Source organism: Cebus imitator, unplaced genomic scaffold (assembly GCF_001604975.1).
Source record: "Cebus imitator isolate Cc_AM_T3 unplaced genomic scaffold, Cebus_imitator-1.0 Scaffold54, whole genome shotgun sequence".
In the NCBI taxonomy this organism is placed as follows: Eukaryota; Metazoa; Chordata; class Mammalia; order Primates; family Cebidae; genus Cebus; species Cebus imitator.
This window is the reverse complement of record NW_016107369.1, coordinates 831,248-850,078: the sequence shown is the minus strand read 5'-3', so window position 1 is coordinate 850,078 and position 18,831 is coordinate 831,248. Positions and strand designations below refer to the sequence as shown.

The 18,831-nt window shown below is 43.5% G+C and overlaps 1 protein-coding gene across 16 annotated transcripts in view; it reads left to right on the top strand.

Annotated features, from left to right (window-relative positions):
* The window catches only part of LOC108304386 (neurexin-3), an 827,297-nt gene that overhangs the window by 93,270 nt on the left and 715,196 nt on the right, over positions 1 to 18,831 (top strand). For 15 of the 16 annotated variants that reach the window (XM_037738482.1, XM_037738485.1, XM_037738483.1 and 12 more), the window contains one exon: positions 13,406 to 13,423. In XM_037738482.1, the coding sequence (XP_037594410.1) occupies positions 13,406 to 13,423 (18 nt within the window). Of the gene's footprint in view, positions 1 to 3,878; positions 3,886 to 13,403; positions 13,424 to 18,831 lie in introns of all 16 variants that reach the window. The other variant, XM_037738484.1, reaches the window with a different exon arrangement.

The window sequence follows — 18,831 nt, the reverse complement described above, 5'->3', positions numbered from 1 at the left end:
AGGCTCTAGTGTTTAAGACCCCACTGTGTGATAGTTAAAACCATTTCCCACTGCTAAAATGCACGAGTGAGTGTCTGGGCTTATAGATAGTTCTCCGAGTTCACACTTGTTTCTTTACAAAAGCTGCAGAGATTGGGCTACTTGCTTTTCTTTCTCAGTTGCCACTGCTATACTCTCTTTTTTTAATACTCAAAATATTTTATTACATTTACAAAAACAAGATTTTGATGATAGGTTGTCCCTGAGTCTTTTCTTTATTGGGAAGTTGTGGGTCAGGAGCAGGAGTAGAGAATCCTTTAAGTTTGCTTTACAATTGTTTTTCTAGGTGCACCTGTGTCAGGGTGTGTAGAGGAGAATGAACTAGGGGAGGCAGAAGTAGGTTAGACTTAATAGATTTTGGTCAAGTTTTCCAAAACCAGTGGTAGCAGGTGGCATTGTGGGGCCTGCTAGAGTTGTGGAGAGGGAAGAGGACATTGATGAGGTGATGAGGCAGAAGGTATATTAAGAGTTAGCAGTAAAACAGATTTGTATATTTTTATATATAAAATTTGGCATTTTGTATTTTTAAAGCATTTTTATATACATTATTTCATTTGAGTATCAACCCCTTAAAATATATTCTATTTCATATAGAAGAAAATACTGGCACAAAGAGTTCAAGTCATTCAATGAACTAGTGGCTTTTAGAACTGAGACCACCTCTAAATCCAGTGCTTGCTCCACCAATGCTGGGTTCTTCTCCCAGACCCCCAGTCCAGGGTACTGGTACTCCAGCAGAGGCACAGTGGGAAAAGGAATGACCTGGGCTGCAGGTGACCTGAATTCTAGGCTCAGCTCTGACGTTGTCCAGCTGAGTAGACATGTTAGTTCCTCTCTCTCGGGTCTGTGTTTCCTCTTCTGTGCCTAAAAATGTCCTGGACAACTCTGCAACACCCATCACAATTACAATTCATTAATTGCTTGTCTGATTATTTGTGGCCCAGCTTCCAGGCTAGACTCTAAGCTCTGAGAGTGCAAGACCTGTGTCTGTCTTGTTCATCTGCCATCACTCCAGTGCCTAGCACCATCCCTGGGACATAGATAATGTGCAATGAATATATGTCAGTGAAATGAACCTGTACAATGAAAGGAATGGACCTTACTTGACATCCTAAGATTCTTTCACTTCTCAAATTCTCTGCTTTTTCTCCATTATCTCTGAAACAATCTCAAAAAACACCCCCCGTTTTTGTTTTTTACTGTTTTTAAACTGTCTTTGGAGTACAACAGAAGTTATAAGATAAAAATAGTGATTAATAATAATTCTAATTATAACTCACAAAGCATATTATTAGTATGTGAAATTGAAGTTCTTTTTAGGGACTCTCTCTCCTGTTAATCTCTGTGGTTCCAGGAAGCAGAATGTCTCCTTGTCTGGGTTTCTGAGCTCCCTCTGGAAGAGCCTGCAGAGTCTTGTTGAGCCCTTCAGAATGGGACTGATACTCATTTGTAGGCCATATGCATGGGCCTCAGACTCAAAAAAGATTCTTTTACATCCAGAGCCTTAAGAAATTAACCTTGCTCAGTTTTTTTAATGGGGGATGTAGAGGGGTGCAAGGGAAAGCAGAAAAGCTGCCAAGGGGCCTAGAAGTAAGAAAGTCTTCTAGTAGGGCTACTTGCTCTCTTCTGGGGTTCCCCAGGTCACTAGAAACTCATTCCGTCAGGGCAAGGACCCATTGGGAAGCATTCAGTTGAATGCTGTCTTGAGCCACTATGTGACCCCTTCCTTCTTAAGTTCATTGTAAACAGTGCTAATCAAGTGTAAACTTCTTTTTATCCTAGGCCCATGGGTAGCTTCAGACCCTTTCTTAACACAGTATTCTAGGATGTCAACAGTCAAACAATGGGGAACTAATGTGTGCTGAGCATAGTGTCAGGCAGGTCATTAGGATTTTTTATACAATTTCCTCTTATGATAAGCTTAACGACTCTGGAATTGATACAGTGATTCCCAATTTACAGATGAAGTTTAGGGGACTTATCCAAGGTCACATAATGAATAGCAATATTGGCATTTGAGCTCAAAACTTTCTGTATACCTCTCAGAGAGCGCAGCCCTCGGGGGTGTCCATCTGACCATCGGCCCGTTATGGTAAAATGTATTTACAAAAGATTCCTCAGCTAGGTGCAGTGGCTCACATCGGTAATGCCAGCACTTTGGGAAGCTGAGGTGGGAAGATTGCTTGAGGCCGGGAATTTAAGAACAGCCTAGGCAACAGAGTGAGACTCCTGTCTGTACCAAAAGATAAAAAAAAGTTAGCCTGGCCTGGTGGCATGTGACTGTAGTCCCAGCTACTGAGGATCACTTGATCATGCAGCTGGGAGGATCACTTGATCATGCAGCTGTACTCTAGCTTTGGTGACTGCAAGACACTGTCTCTTAAAAAATAAAAGATTTCTCTCCACTCAGTTGTTGCTGTCCATCCTGCGAGGGCCACCTTAAGGTTTCTCCAGTCAAAGACTTTGAATCATTATCAATCAACTCTCAATCCCCCATTAGTGCTAAGCGTGATAATAGAAGACCATGTAAGGCCACCCTATCACATTTACATCATCTTTGATTCATGAGATTGGTGATTAACTGCATGCAGAGCCATCTTTTTGAGTCTCCAGTGCCTAAGTCAGTGTCCGGCATGTAGCACCTTGTCAATAAATGTTAGCTGTTTTGAATAGAACCAGACACAAAGGCTCATGATGAGAACAAAAAAAAGGGTGAGGATAAAGACTTATGGTAAATTGTAAACCTTCCCAGCTTTTCTAAGAATCCCAAAGCCAGACTTTCTCAAACTGTGTTCTCTGAGACATTACTAGATGTTTAATGAGGGGTCGAGGGGGAATTTCCAGTGATCTAAAATTACATACCCCTTATGGACTATATCTTCTCTTGGATGCCACAGTAGTATAGGTGAAGTTTTCTGAAGTCTTGGGATATTAACAACAGCAGCAACTTGGTGTTTTCTAAATTAATTGGACCACAGATTCTTTTTTTTTTTTTTTTTTTTTTTTTCCGAAGAACACCTGTTCATATCTTGCTGGATGTTGTATGTTTATGGGATTTGTTTTTGGATATGCTGCCCCAGCTTGTAATCCGTTCTCTGAAATGTGGCTCCTGAGGTCCCATGCAGCAGCAGACGTTGTGCATACAACAATGCACATTGTGCTCTAAAATACTTAATGACCGTCCGTTCGTTCCATACTTTCCATTGGTCTCAGAAGCACACGCTAATTTCCTAAAATTTGTCCTCATGTCCCAAAGGATGATAGATTTGGGTAGTTAGACCCCTAAGGGAAGAAATATTTGTGGATGGAAGTATGGTAATGTGGGAAGGAAAAGGAGTTTGCAGTCAGAGAAATCGGGGTTCACATCCTGGCGATCATTTATGAGATGAGTGAACTTGGGGATATTAACTTCCCTGAGCCTTAGTTTCCTCGTCTGCTAAGTGGGCTAATAACAGTATCTACATCAGTAGGATTGAAGGAGGCTATTTACATATACTGCAGTTGCAGGGGCCTGGTATACAGGAAGCACTCAGCAAATGATGGGGATTATAATACATAATAATCCCTGCCTGCTCTCTTCTGGGTCATGTTTTTCAGATTTCTTTTATAATGTTATTGTGAATAGGCATCCCACTTAAACCTTTTTGACACTAAGATCTAGCATATCGGCTAATAAGGAATTGTCCCTTGGTTAGTATTTCTGGAGTGAATAAATGAATGATATAGCACTCTGTTGTTTGCAAAGCACTTACATGTTTATGGCCTCACTCAAACCTCACAGCAACCTGGTCATATAATTAGTGTCACTTTTTCCACTAGTTGGGGATATGGAAAATGAGGCTCAGAGAGGCCCAGCTGGCAGAAGTTACACAGCTAGTAGGAAGCTGGAAAGTCAGGCCTCAAAGTCAGGGCTTCTGTAACTAAAATGGGGACTATACACGCAACCGAGTATTAGCCTCAAAAAGTAAGAAAATTCTGACACGTGCTACAACATGAATGAACCGTGAGGACATTGTGCTAAATGGAAGAAGCCAATCATAAAAAGACAAACACTGTGTGATTCCACTTAGGTGGGGTACCTAGAATGGTCAAGTTCATAGAGACCGAAGTAAGACTGGTGGTTTTCAGGGCCAGGGGGAGGGGATAAAGGGAATTAGCGTAAATAGGTATAGAGGTTCAATTTTGCAAGATGGAAAGGAGCTCTGTAAACAGGGTGGTGATAGTTGTACAGCATTACAAACGTACTTAATACCATTGAACTGCACACTTAAAGATGGTGATGATGGTACATTTCATGTTATGTGTATTTTATCACAATTCAAAAAAAAAAAAACTGGGAAAACAAAACAAGCACTGGGGCTTCTGACTCCAAACTGAAGGCTCTTTCCCACACTCCATATCGGCACCTCCTACAGAGGAGCTATAGTATGCCTCGTCTTCTAAGACATTTTATTTTGTAGTGAATTGAAAAGTTTGCAGAACTCACCTGCGCTAAAACCCTAGGAGACCCACTTGCTTCTCCTAGAACAATCATCCAGTTGGCTTAAACTCTGGCAAGTTGGAGTCTTTCCAGAAAGTGGGGAATTCTTTTTGAAAGAGGGCAGATCTTCTGTCTTAAGGAATCACTGGGGGTCAAGTAATGCGATAATTATGATTGCCAATCTCAATTAGTACTTCCTGTGTGCCAGATACCTTGCTAAGGGCTTTTGCATACATTAGTTCTTTATAATGCTTCCATCAGTCCTACCAGGTAAGTAGACTGTCCTCATTTCACAGATGGGGAGGTTAGGGCTTGAAGAGGTTAGTTAACATGTCTGAGCTTGCATGTGTGCAAGAGCCAGGATTTTCATCCGAGTCTACCTGACTCTAGAAGCTGCCTCTTAACCCCTATGCCATCTAAGGGGGAGTGGGGAGAAAAACTGGAGACGTCTATGTCTAGAGTATTTTCCAGCATAGGAATGGACAGATTTCTCTCTCCTCCTGTGATATACTTTTCTCTCTCCCACCAGATCATGGGACATCCTCTCATTTAGGCCAGTTTCTGTTTTGATTTCCTGGTGTTCTCTGAGATGCAGATGTGTATTCCTTTCCTCGTGGCTCACGCTGCAGTGTGGGGAGGACAGCATCTATTGCTTTCCCTAGGAAGTTGATATATGCATCCTGTTCCCTGGCAGTGTTCCTCTGCTATGAGGACTTTCCCAAGGCCCTCACCCTGTTGTGTGGGAGAATACTGCAGGTGCCAACCTCATGGCCTAAGGCTGGGAAATATTATTTGGCTGGAAATGCCTTTTGTTTGCAAGGCTTAAACAGGTCAATAGCAGCTCAGCTTGTCATTTTCAGTTTACAAGAGATGTGTCAACAAGCCAGCAGAAACAGTAATAATTTCAATAAGTTTCTCGAATGTTTACTATGTGCCTGGTGTTGTGCTGAACAACTTTATATGGATTATTTCACTTAATCCTCACAACAGTCATATAAATTGGGGACAGTCCGTTCTGTTACAACACTTGTTTTGAAAATGCAAATTTGTTCTAATGCAATTGATGTATTAGGGAACATTTTAAGCATAATAATTTTGCTTTTAATTATGCATGATTTTGTCCATAAGAAACACTAGGTGAAGGCAGAAAAACTGTAGCCAGCAGAAGCAAGCTGTATAGGAACACTCAAAGGGCACACATCAAACCTGTACCAGCAGCTTCAGTTACCACGTGTCTTATGCGTCCCACCCCACAACGCATGTTTCAACTTTGTGTCCAATTCCAGGAGATCCTCCTCCTACACTTCACAATAGTTCATAAGCTTCCCACTTTCGCAAACTTCAAGTCTGTTAAAAGTACCATATTTATGGTAGTACTTATGTACGTCTTAGTGATTTAGCATGTATAAAACTGCTTCCTCTATTTTATTATGTGTCACTGATGAAGTTTGTAGGTGTTGCCCCACAATTTCATTTTTCCAGTTAAGCGCTGTGATTTTTACCGTCTGATTTTGCACAGCAAAATGACTTTTAGGATTGCATAGACCCTTCCGGCAGAACTGACTTTACTACCATTATTCCCGCAAGGCAGAAGAGGGCCATGAAGCTAAGAAATTTGCCAAAAATATTTTTATATTTTAAATGACAAGTGGCAAAACCAGGATTCAAATCTCAGGCTACTTTACTCCCATGCCTGTACTCAAAACCCCTAAAGCATTAAAATAAATAAATAAATAAAAAGGCTGTCTGCGCTGATCTCTGGTTATATCTGTAACAAGTAGATTGCCTCTTCTCCCAACTGTCAATCAAATCCTGGTTCTTCAAGTCAGAGCCACCGCAGATATGTAAGAGACCCTGAAGGTGTTTGAGTACAGCGGTGACCTGGTCCACAGAAATGCCTGTCTTGGTCCTTCCTCTTTCCTCCCTGGCCGCTGCCTGCCCAGGCTGGCTGGTACTTGATATAGCTGCTACTGATGCTCCATTTGTAATCTGGAGTTATTAGCATCAAAGAACAAAAGCAAACAGCACCAGGGCTCTGGGGCTCAGTCCTCCATGAAGGTAGATGAATGAACCTTATGTCAGGGATAAAGCTAACACCACCCAGACTTTTATGGAGACAACTCTTCCTGTGTTTGAAGAGCTCAGATGCTGAGAGCCAGAAAGAGCCCTAGAACGGGAAACAGCCTCCTCGCTGCTGGAAATTTGCTTTAGTTCTTAACTAAAAAAATTGTTTCTGTTTGTTCTTGGGAGAAGAAGAAAGGAAAACCTTATGCTCGTCTTCCCTGGGGACAGGAGCCAATAGGCCATTGGGGAGGTGGAGTCTTTGCCTTTTTTTTTTCCTTCTAATGTTATGGCTCTGTGTAATCCTCAGTGGAAGGCCTGCCCTGCTATCTGAGGACCTGGAGAAGACTGTACATGGAGGCCAGTGGCTAGCCTCCCTTCTCTCACTGGTAGCACCAGGAAGGCCCTCATGAACATTTCTGTGGCGCCCCAGCCTGTAAAAGCCCACAACGGCTGCAAACAGCTTCTTCTTGGCCACTTCTTGACACTTGAGTGCTCATATCAGTAGGTTGGTCTGCTTTGAGAGAATGGACCCTGGGAAGAGCCCCATCTGGATTTGGGGCAATTGGGCAAGGAATTCTGGGTATCAGAACATATTCTATAAAGGTGGGGGCAAACGTTGCTGGCTCTAGGTGGAAATATCTGTTTGACCTGTGGACTCTTCAGGTCCTGGGCTGGGATGTGGCTGCAGAATGAACAGAGTGCGGCCCTCTAAAACTTACAGCCCAGGGCAGGGGCGCCAGTCATTCAGGTCTATGGCATTACTGCATTTACCCCTTTCCTCTGTCCCTTGCAATACCTTTTTCTTACTTCTATGAGGTGCCTAATATTCTCATACCTAATTTGTAGCTCCAGGGGTCAGATGGTTTCTGTCCTAGTTTGCTCTTACATTCAAAAATATAGTTTGACCCTTACCTGGTGTGCTACTGAGTCTGAGATATATAATCCTAGTGCATCCTCTCTAGGTCCTAGTTTTCTTATCTGTAAAATAGGATTAATAATGTTTTTTCCTGTTAGGGTTATAATGAGAATTAAATAAGATGATGCATATGACCTAGGGGAGGATGCCAATTCCCTTAAATCAATCTTATCTGGCCTTCAGCTGTCTTTTCTTCTGCAGTTCAACCCTACTTTTTGTCCATTAAAAAATCAATATACAGATATGTATACACATGTATTTACATAGATATTTCCTCAGCCCAGTCCTGGGGCCCAGCGCTGCTTTTCTATACACATACCCCAGCCTGTATAACAGCACACAGAATACACTTAATAAATATGAGCTTTGTTAGGATTAATATTACTTTCATCCGATTTTGTCTTCATGTTTACCCTCTGATGGGGTGATACTGCCAGAATAGTGATTGACAGAAAGGGGAATCCACAGCTGGATTTCCAGAATTCAGGTTCTGACTCTATAGACTTTTTGCCAGTTACCCAAACTTTCTGTGCCTCAATTTCCTTATATGTAAAATGAGTGTGGTAATAGTTTCTACCTTATCGGGTTGCTGTGAGGCGCTTAGAACAGTGCCTAGCACATAGACAGCCCTCAGTCAATGTTAGCTGGTGGTTTTATTACCTTCATATATGAGAGGATAAGAGTATTATAAAAATCAACCCCAAGCCCCTCCTCTTGTCACATAGAAGGAAGGCAGACAGACACAGAAGGGATGCAGCTAAAGGTGTTTCTGACCCCTTGCCTTGCTGCTTCCCCATTTCTGAGGTTCTCATCTGCACAGCTCCCTCTGCCTGTGGATGCTACTCTTAGACCAGCTGGGGTCTATGTATGGGGCAGCACAGGGCCCCAGGACTGGCCTGAGGAAATACATAGGTAAATATGTGTGTATATGTATGTGTATATAAATTTTTAATGGACAAAAAGTGGGGGCAGATTGCAGAAGAAAAGGCAGTTGACAAACCAGGTACGATTGATCAAGGGGCAGTGGCATTTTCCCCAGTGCCAGCACACTTCCTCAGCTAACTCCTGCTGTTTTATTTTCTCATACTGCTGGGCCTGTAGTTTTCCAGAGCGCCACTGCATTTAAATCCATATTCTATTTTCTCTCCAAGAAAATAGGTCAGTCTCAAGGCAGAGTTCAGCAGGTGGGGTCCCAGAAGATTTGACTGGGACTTGCCTCCAGGATGCTGGCTGTGCAGCCTGTCCCATGCTCCCCAGAGCTCCTCCAGTGGCATGGGGGAGTTGAAATAGCAAGTTGGGGGAATCTTGGACTCGTACCTGTCCTGATGATGTCGTACAAATGAAGGGTGAGGTGGGAGGGCTACCCCAACTGAGGTAACGGTGAATGTCCTTTCTTTTACCCTCAATGGTTATGTATTAGTTTGTTCTTATGCTGCTGTGAAGGAATGCCTGAGACTGGGTAATTTAAAAAGAAAAGAGATTTAATTGACTCTCAGTTCTGCAGGGCTAGGGAGGCCTCAGGAAACTTACAATCATGGCAAAAGGAGAAGCAAACATGTCCTTCTTCACATAGCGGCAGGAAGGAGAAGTGCTGAGCAAAAGGGGGAAAAGCCCCTTATAAATCCATCAGATCTCATGAGAACTCATTCACTATCACAAGAACAGCATGAGGGTAACTGTCCCATGATTAAATCATCTATCATGGGGTCCCTCCAATGACTTGTGAGGATTATGGGAACTACAATTCAAGATGAGATTTGGGTGGAGACACAGCCAAACCATATCAGGTAGGAGAACCAAATTTTCCAAACTGCAGAAAATTGTTTCCTTTAGACTTGAGAATAATCATGCTGAGCATATGCACTTGTGGCTGAAGTTATTGTTGCATATGCAATAAGTGTCCGTGGGGTTCTGAGTGGAGGCGGGAATGCCCTAATTTACTTCTTCCCTGCTTGTGATGCTGAAGAGAGTGGGTGAAAGATGGAGGTGGGTTTCCAATTCTTTCTTTCCTGTTTTGTTTCTCTTGTTTAGAGCATGGAGATCATAAGGGAGGTGGCTGCAACTGGGCCAGAGCTAGTTTTCATCAGGATTATTTTTTTCCCTTGAGTATTTCTTGAGTACCTGTTACCTACAGAGGATGCATGTGAGTGGTAGAGCTAGGAAGGTGAGAGGGGGAAGGTAATGTGAGCCAGTTCGTGGTTTTTCTGTCATGGCAGAAGAAATAGCTAACTGAGCAGGTACAGCCTAGATGTTTTGTATTTGCTATTCCCCTGCCTGAATAGTCTTTGTCAGGTATACATAAGAGTGTTCCTCACCTTCATCAGATATCAGCTCAAATATTGCTTCCTCAGAAAGACCTTCTTTAACTACCTTCTCTAGAATGAGGATACTCTGCTGGCACTTACTCTGCTTTTCCTTTCTTCTTGGTTCCAATCACTATTTGTTATTATATATCTGTTTTTATTCCCATTAAAACCCAAGAGTATCATCTGTTTCATTCACTGATTGTATCTCCAATGTTTAAAGCAGAGTCTGGCCTATAATAGATGCTCAGTCAATATGTATTGAATGGTGACTAGATGATCTTCACTGATAAAACTCATGGAAATAGATACTTTTAGTATCTCCATTTATACATGATAAGTTTGAGGCTCAGAGAAGCTAAGGCATTTGCCTCTAGATGAGGGAGTGGAACTGGGATTTGGTTCTAGCTCATCTTAATCCCCTTATTATATTAAGGAAAGCTGTTTTCTTCTACGCTCCCCACATTTTTAGGTAAGCTGTGTTTATAGGGTAACAAAGATGGAATATGGCAGCTTCAGAGAAATGAAAGCACTCCGTTTCCTGATAATTCCAGTAAAATTCCCTGGGAAGACTCCCACTGGTTGGGTTTGGGCCACATGTCTGTTCTTGAGCCAATTATTGGAGACAGAATAATCTCAAGACCTGACTTAAGTCACATGACTAATACCCTTGGAGCTCAAGTGGGAGTGGGGGTCATCTCTACCAAACCACATGGACTAAGAGTGGGAAGTGGGGGTTCCCTGGAAAACAGCTGAGGGTTGTTACAAGAAGAGGAAAAAGATGCTGGACATGCAGTTTGGCAGATGGACACTGCTAAGGTTTTGATCGCCGCTTGCCAGCCATCCCCCTCCTTTGTCTGCCTCTTGCCTTTGCCATTTCATTCTGTCAGTCAGAATTGAGTCCAGAGATTCAGGTCACTCACTGCTTCTTGGGCCAGGGGCCAGATGATAGAGTATCTCTATTCCTAAAGTTGGAATAATGCTCAGACCTGCCTCCAGGGTGCCGCAGCTAGGAACTGAGCTTGGACCTTGATCCCCAGCCAGAGGGTTTTGTTTGTTTGTTTTTGGTGGCATTGTTTCCCCTCTTTGACAAGAATAGGTGCAGTATTTTTTATAGACAGGACTAGAACTATGCCAAATGGAGACCTGAGGAGGGAAAACAAAAGAAATAAGGATGGAATTTGTTTTGATCCTTGCTTCTGTTCACCCCCTCACTTCACGCTGAGGAATGGGGTGGGAAAGAACCAGAGGGAGGGGAGATCTGGAGCAGATGTCCTTATTCATAGGTAGAAAAGTGGAACCAAAATCACTGGCTTCACTCCTGTGATCTCTTGGTGTTTCCAGTTAGCCATCTGGTCAATATATTTTGATATTTCCATCTGCAGTAATCCAAAGTGGTAACAATCAGAGTCGCTAACGTTTATGTAGCATTTGCCTTGTATTTAGTTCAGTGCTTTACAAGTATTTAACCTCATTTAATTATCATAACACCCCCATGAGGGAGGCTCTGCTGTCATTCTCATTTTACAGCAGAGGAAGATGACTGTTAGAAGTTTAGTGATGGGTCCAAGGCCATAGACAGGCTGGGATTTGAACCCAGACCTGTCTGTCTCCTAAGTTTAAGACTGTAACCACATCCCCTAGTAGGTAAGTAGCCAGTACTGAAAAATCTTTGGAGTTCCAAGAAATTCTGTCTCCCTGGGACCTGGTGTCCCCAAAGAGCCTGTTTGTGTGAATGATGGTGTTGACATTCTCCAGCCACTGAACTCCACCACATGTAAATAGCTTGATATCCTGTTTAATTAAGCAGTATTTTAATAACTGCCATTCTAGGCAATTCATCAGTTATAGTTATTTGATGGTCATATAAATGACCCTGCCTAGTTATTTATACAACATATTTTCCCTTTCCACCTCTTCTCTTCTTCCTGCCACTCATTCCTAAATCTAACACACTAGAAAACCTGAATGGGGGTGTGGCTGAGGGGTGAGTCAGAGCTTTCTACAAGTTTCTTTGGGCAGATACAGCTTCTAGGGAAGGCGGGGTGGGCACTAGAGAAGCGCTTGGCTGTTGCTATGGGTATGCTTCTTTTTTAGTCTGGGGCACAGCTTTGTTGGTCAGCAGCTGGATTTTCCTGGGGCAAGAGCCCTAAGGACACACTGGAGCTTTACAAATCTGATTTGTGTTTCATTATTGGCTGGCACGAAGAACATTATCCATCTTGTTCAGGCAGCAAATTAGAGGCACAGAGAATAAACCATGACCCACTCATGGGGTAGGTGGGAGATGCTCACCCAGCTTCCCCAAGGCTTCAGCATGATCACTTTAATCTGCAAACTGATTCAGGTCCTGTTCGCTGTTGACGGACCTTGGCTTCAGTTGAATGAAGGATGGACTGGGTGGGATTCAAGAGATTCAGCCTCTGAATATTTTCTAGTCTCTGCCCCTGAAGTAGCTGTGTGACCTTGTACAGGTCTCTCCACGTTTTTCATCCTCCATCTTAAGAAAAAAGAACTAAACTGGGTACTTAGCATCTATGGCTACTCCAGATCCACCATTCAGGGATTCTAAGTGAGTTATCAAAGACTAGCAGATTGGTCAGTGGTTTCCTGAAGCAGCCCCTTATTCCTTCTCCTCTGCTGTAGAATATCCTCTCAGGTTGGGTCTAGGGGTTTTATGAGTGCCTTGGGCTGCTCTAGGTTATGCTTCCCCAGCATGATCCTATTTCACATCTGAGGGAAGGAGGAAGAAATTATATTGTTCATGGAGCTGATAGGAATAAACTGTTCTTCATTTTTTGAAAGTTCATTGGCTTAATTCAAATGTCAACCTTTCTAGGTTGGGTGTTTATTCACAGTTGTCAAAAGTGATTTCAAATGGCAATTTCTGTCATTAGTGATAGGGTGAAAAGCAAGGAAAACAATTAAAGGAGGAGGCAGGATTTCAATTTGTATGGTGGATGATCTACCACACACAATCTCACATACGCACACTGTTGTCTGTGATGAAGAATGGTCACTGAGTATAATGGGGAGGGGAGGAATTATAAATATTTTGTGATCTTATGTCCTTCAAGTCCTGTGTGGTGAATAATGCTATAACTTGCTCTTAATTCTTATGCTTCTTTTGCTTTGTTTCTCAAGGGAGTGGTTCAGTATTACTTTTTCCTCTCTGCTGGGAAACCTTGCTTGACTTCATGTCCAGTGTTTGGTATCCGAAGAGGAGGAGGAGGATTTGCTTTGGTGTCAGTGTGCAGAAATCAACCAGAATATTTTAATTAATATTCTTGCAGGATTCCAGTCTGCTTGGCTTTTTGAAGCCCTATCTGATTCCAGGATGATGTCTTTCCGGACAGATGTGAAGCTTACCTCTCTTGCTACATGCACAGTGAAAAGGGAGCTTGGCTCCTCGGCTTGCATGGGTGGTTTCGGGTGAAGGTAGAACTAAGTGCTCAGAAGCTGAGCACCTTTGGGGCTTGCATGAACGTGATAGTCATGCAAGGGCACATGGCATTGTGTGTGTGTGCTGCTAACACTCTTCTTCCTTTTTCTCCCCTTCTTTCTCCTCTCTCCTTTTCCCGCCCTTTGAAAATGCTGCCACAGATGTCAGTCAAGGTCCAGGTGAGTCTTTGTGTTTGCACATCTGCTGTGAGAATTTCCCCTCTGCTATATTGTGCATGGTTTGAGTCTGAGTGAGACTTAATTCTGAGTATATTGCATTTTCAGTGATCTAGGTTTAGAAGAAATGCCTCGAATTGATGGATTTGTATTGGTTTTGAAAAAACCATCTTAAAACCAAAGGAATATGGTTCTCATACTTAATATAATCTCTTCCTTCTCATTAGTTTTTCTGGGTGATTCAGAAAATGAGCATTTTGGGGAAAGTATTTGTAAAGATGTTCTTAGATATGTCTTCCCCAATTTAATGAACAATTTTTGCTTTGTCTCCCATACATCTGGTTATCTCCTCCAGATTCATGTGGTTGAAAGTAGAAGATATGACATACTTAGCATGGAAAATATGATGTGGGTGAAAGGAGATTTCTTTCTTTTTATTCTAAGAAATGTCTTTTTTACAATGAAATCAGCAATATTTATTTTTTCATGGTTATGTAAATAATACATGCTCACTGTGGAACAAAAAAGAGGGATGGCTTGAATAAATGGTTTTTGTCAACGGAAAAATAAAAGAACCCCCTTTATAATAACGATGCCTTTCTCTTTTTAAAGTGTGTCTTCGTGCAGAGTCCTGGTTTTAAGCATTGCAGGTGTACAGACACATTTATGTGCACATACACATACATAAAATCATGCGAACTGATGCAACCCTTTATGGATAAGTATCAGAAGACTTAGAATGGTTTTGAGACTATTCTGAACTGGCTAGCACTTTGAGTTAAGAATAATAATTAACTAAATAGGAAGGGAGGATCATCTTAGGTATTTTCATGTGTTTTCTTGTTTAGTCCTTTTAACATTTAATTTTTTAGCATTAATACAAGATAGGTATCATTATACTCATTTTAATGTACAGGAATTTAGGGCCTGTTAGGTTAAACAGTTTTGCCCATGGTCATAGAGCTTGTCATGGTAGCCCTCGGATTTGAACTTCTGATGCTCACTCCATTGGAAAATGCTGGGACCTATCAGTGAAAATTCTCAGTGATTGAAGATTTTGTAAGTATTTCCTAATGAGACTATTGCTTATTTGTTTGCTTTTGCTTAGAGATAATGTGGCATTTTCTTTATTAGCAGCCCTCTTTCCAAATGAATTTATCTTTCATTTGTCTTAAATATCCAGAATAATCTACCAGACTTCAGTAGAGTTCTTCTGATTGTTGTTCTATGTGGGCTTTTACACAACGTAAAAGAAGAATACAGCTGTTCTACTTAATGCAGAGAGTTTCTCTCCATTTCTTCCTGCCTGCCCCCTACCTTTGAAAATAATTGGTATTTGAACCAAAGCCCAGGACAGCATTTCCTAGGAAGATGCCATTAAATTTATTATTTCTATTTAATAATATTTTAGTTCAATCACTCACTCAACAAATATTGACGTTCCAGGAACTGTTCTAGGCCATGGGGACAAAACAGTGAACAAAACAGAAGACAATCAGTGCCCTCATGGACCTTTTATTTTAGACAGAGGCAGACGGTGAACTAAAACACGGACACACACATATGTGTGTATGTATACATATACTTTAAGTGCATGCATATATATACACATATATGTATATTTTATATGTATTACATATATATAGAATCAGGGGGTGGGTGAGAAGTGCTGTGGAGGAAATTGAAGCAAGATAGAGGAGAAGTCCCTAATTTACAATACGTAGTCAGGGAAGTACCCTCTGATAAGATGATATTTGCTGGGAAACCTCAAGGAAGCAGGGGAGTAAGCCTAATACCTCGTTTTGTTTGTAAAGTGCAATGTGGCTTCTCTTTCTGGGTCCCAGCAGAGATGTGTCCAAGGGTTACCACATAGAGCTGGGCCCTGCATAGGGTCTCTCAGCCAAGGGGTTGAATTGAGGTGTGAATCCAGCCTGTGTTCCTCTTGCCAACCCTGTGCCCATGAGACTGCTTCTGACCAAAGAGACATCTTTTCCTAGTGCTCACACAGGCACCCTATTGATCCTGGATGAGATAGCATGGCAGAGTGAAACCCATGGACCTGTAGGCCTTCTTCCATCCTTTCAAAGGGGTAGAGGTCTGTGAGTCACCCTGTAACCTGGGGACAGGAGCAGGGCTGTGGGGACGTTCCAGTGACACTCACTGTTTCCTAATCAATAAGTTTTTTCCAGGTCCTTGGGCTCTCACTCACCCAAGAATGGGGAGGAGACCTAGGCAGCACAGTGATATTGTTTAAGTAAATATCAGACCCAAAGAGCTTTGCATATAAGTGATTTATTATGCAGAGAGAGAGAGAGAGAGAACACCTACACTGTCGTGGGAGGGAATCCAGAGATGGAGTCTGCACAGGTAGGAGGCAGGGGACTTTTAATCTGAGAATTACTCCTGCCCTATTCAGGTTCTTGTCCCATGAGAAGAGTTCCTTTAAACTTCCACTGGAATGATTGAGTTTTGACTTTGATATCAGATTGGCTGCCCAGCCCACACTCCTCCCAGATCTTTTTGTGGGCTTTCTAAACAAAGGAAGCTCACCTGGGCAGTCTACCTTCCCACCCATGGGAAAATTAGACAAAGAACTCTAGGCTCCCCTATTGAGGGGGGCAGGTGGATAAAGGTATGGTGCTGGGAAGTTCTGCCTTTGAAACCATGCCCCTTGTGGACCCGGGAAGAGAAGTTAATGTAGGCCCTCAGCCCTTCCTCAGATAACAGCAGCTATGATCAGCCTGACCCACACCATTTCAATTTCTTGGCTGCTGTCCCATATGGTTCTCTTATCCCTTTGAGGGGTGTGGGTGAGCCCCATTTCAGTGCTGAGGAAGTTGAGGCCCAACGAAGTTAACTGATGTGTGACAATCACCCAGCTGTTGAGTGACAGGGCCAAGAGGGGATTACAGCCTAATTTCACATCTCCTGCTCTTCTGTCCTTGAAGTGTCAAGGGCTGATGGCCAATCTCGTAGCCCCACCAACCCCTTGCTTTTTTGTGGTTTCTGAGCCTGAAGCAAATCACTGGTTTAGACCCTTCTCTTGTAGTACTGGACGTGGCAGGAGGTGGCCTGAGCATGCCTGGCCCTGGCTGAGGTCAGTGGGGCCCTCCTGCCTCTCTGAGCCCCTGGCCAGGCATTCTGGAGCCAGCAGCGCTGTGGTTCTGAAACAAGAAGCCCTTAGTGGTTCTCTGACTTCTTTTTCCTTCCCCTCAGGAAGACAAATTGGGGATTTTATGAGCTAATGTAACTATTTACCCAGAGGCTGCTGGAAGACTATAAAGGGACGATTGATTAATTGATTAATTTTACATGTGGAAGAGATGAGTTAGAAGTAACCCTACTGTAAAATAGTCTGAGATGGCGCCTGTAGGCAACACCTTTCCCAAGGTCCCAGAGACAGAATGGGGAGTCAGAGCATGGGCCCAGGGCACCCAGGAAAAAAGGGCAGGCACATTTTCTTCCATTTCATGGGGTGAAATCCGTATCTCCTCCTCCTAGTCTTTGGGGAGGAGATTCAGAACAATAACAGTAACAATAAGCAGTTGGCAGGTGCTGAAGAGGGCTAGGGAGCCCCGCTCTGACACCTCCCGGCATTCTCTTGACCTTCCAAGTCAGCCCCTCCAGGTTAGTGTTACCATCCTCAGCACAGAGGAAGAAAAGTTGCCGCAGGGAGCTTCAGTAACTTGCCCAGGTCACCTTCTGCTAGTGATTAGGCCTGGATCCCGGATCTGTCTGTCTTCAAAGCTTGTGCTCTTGTTCTTCCAGACCCTGCCTTTCGAGCTATAGGACAGGCTGTGTCCTATTTGTGTCTGTGTACCCAGCTCCTTGCACAGCACATGGCACCGAGCTTAACCTCAAAAATCTCCGTTGAACAAGAAGTATTACCACAAGCACACGGAGGATTTTGAGTTTGTAGGTTCCAAGACATGGTAGAGCTTAACGGGTATGCTGTCCAAGGAGTGCAAACAGAGGACCAAGAAGGGAAGGGACCTGTCCAAGGCCATGTAACCCATTTGTGGCCTGGAAGGGACCCCTGTGAGGTACCCTATCCCACGCTTTTGTACATTAGGATTTGTCACTGGTCTTCCTGGGTTGCTTTAGGGCAGAGGTAGGCATCTCTGCCCTGCCTTTAACCCTCCCCTGCCTTTTGCCCCTTCCAGAACTCTCTGGAAGCCATTTGGAAGTAAGGAAGAGGGAAGAGTCATGGGTTAGAGCCCAGGGAACAATTCTGGGACCCATGGGTGTGAGGCCCTTCTCCCCTCCCCCAGTGCGTCTCCCTCCTGCCTGGAGGGGCTGTTTATGGTGCTCCAATGACAGCCTCTCTCCTCAGAAGGGATAATTTCGCAGACTCTGCCTGCTGATTAGACCTGGAATTTAAATGAATAACTGTGACCTTGTGGAAGTGCCCTAGTTATTCAGAGGCCCGATGAGGAAATAGGCCCCCTGCTTCCGTCCATCAGAGCCTTGGCAGGAACGGTGGGAGGGGCTCCTGTCTTCCGGGCCCTCGGGAGACCTCCGTCTGCTGTTGCCAAAGGAACAGACGCCTTTGCAGGAGCCTTCCCCTACCGGCTCTTGGTCCCCGCCCCGTGTTGTCTTCCTCCTCTATTGTAAGTCATCTCAGGCTGTCCTTGGGGAGGGGACCTGATTATGTGTCCTGGGTCCTGCCCTGTCTCCAGGGAGCCACTCAGTCCAGCCTGAAGAACACTGTTCTGAACCCATACTCTAGAGAAAGCACAAGTCTGACTTGTGTTTGTGGACACGAAGGGGATGCACTTGAAGCTTGTTGCTCACAGGGTGGCCTGCAGGACTGACCAGGCTCTCAGGCCTGCTGAATCCGAATCTGCATTTTATCAGGACCTCTAAGTGTATACTCATTAAAGTTAGAGCCACACTGACCTCAAATTCCCATTCTCTCCTCCCCTTTGGGGCCCACAGGACTATCTTTACTGAGAAGTTGCAGCTCACCTCGCTAAAGCCCTCATCTTCCTCTCCTGTGCTGGGCACAGAATGAGATATCTGATCTGGTTGGTGGGAGAAAGGAGAATGAGATTAGGGAAGGGAACAAGGATGCATGTTTATCGACCACTTAGTCTGCACTGGTCACTGTTCAGGCACACTCTGTCTCCCACCTTACTTCTTCCGTGTAGATGTAAGACGAGATAGCATAGGATGGAGCAGGGGTTGGCAAACTACAGCTTCCGGGTCAAACCCAGCTTGTGGCCTGGATTTGTATGGTTTGAAAGCTAAGAATGAGTTTTATATTTTTAAATGGCTGGAAATAGTCAAAAGACAATTTGTAAGACAAAAATTTTATGAAATTTGTATTTCCATGCTCATAAAGTTCTTTTGGAACGTAGCCACACCTACTCCTTTGTGCATTGTCTCCGGCTACTTTTTTTTTTTTTTTT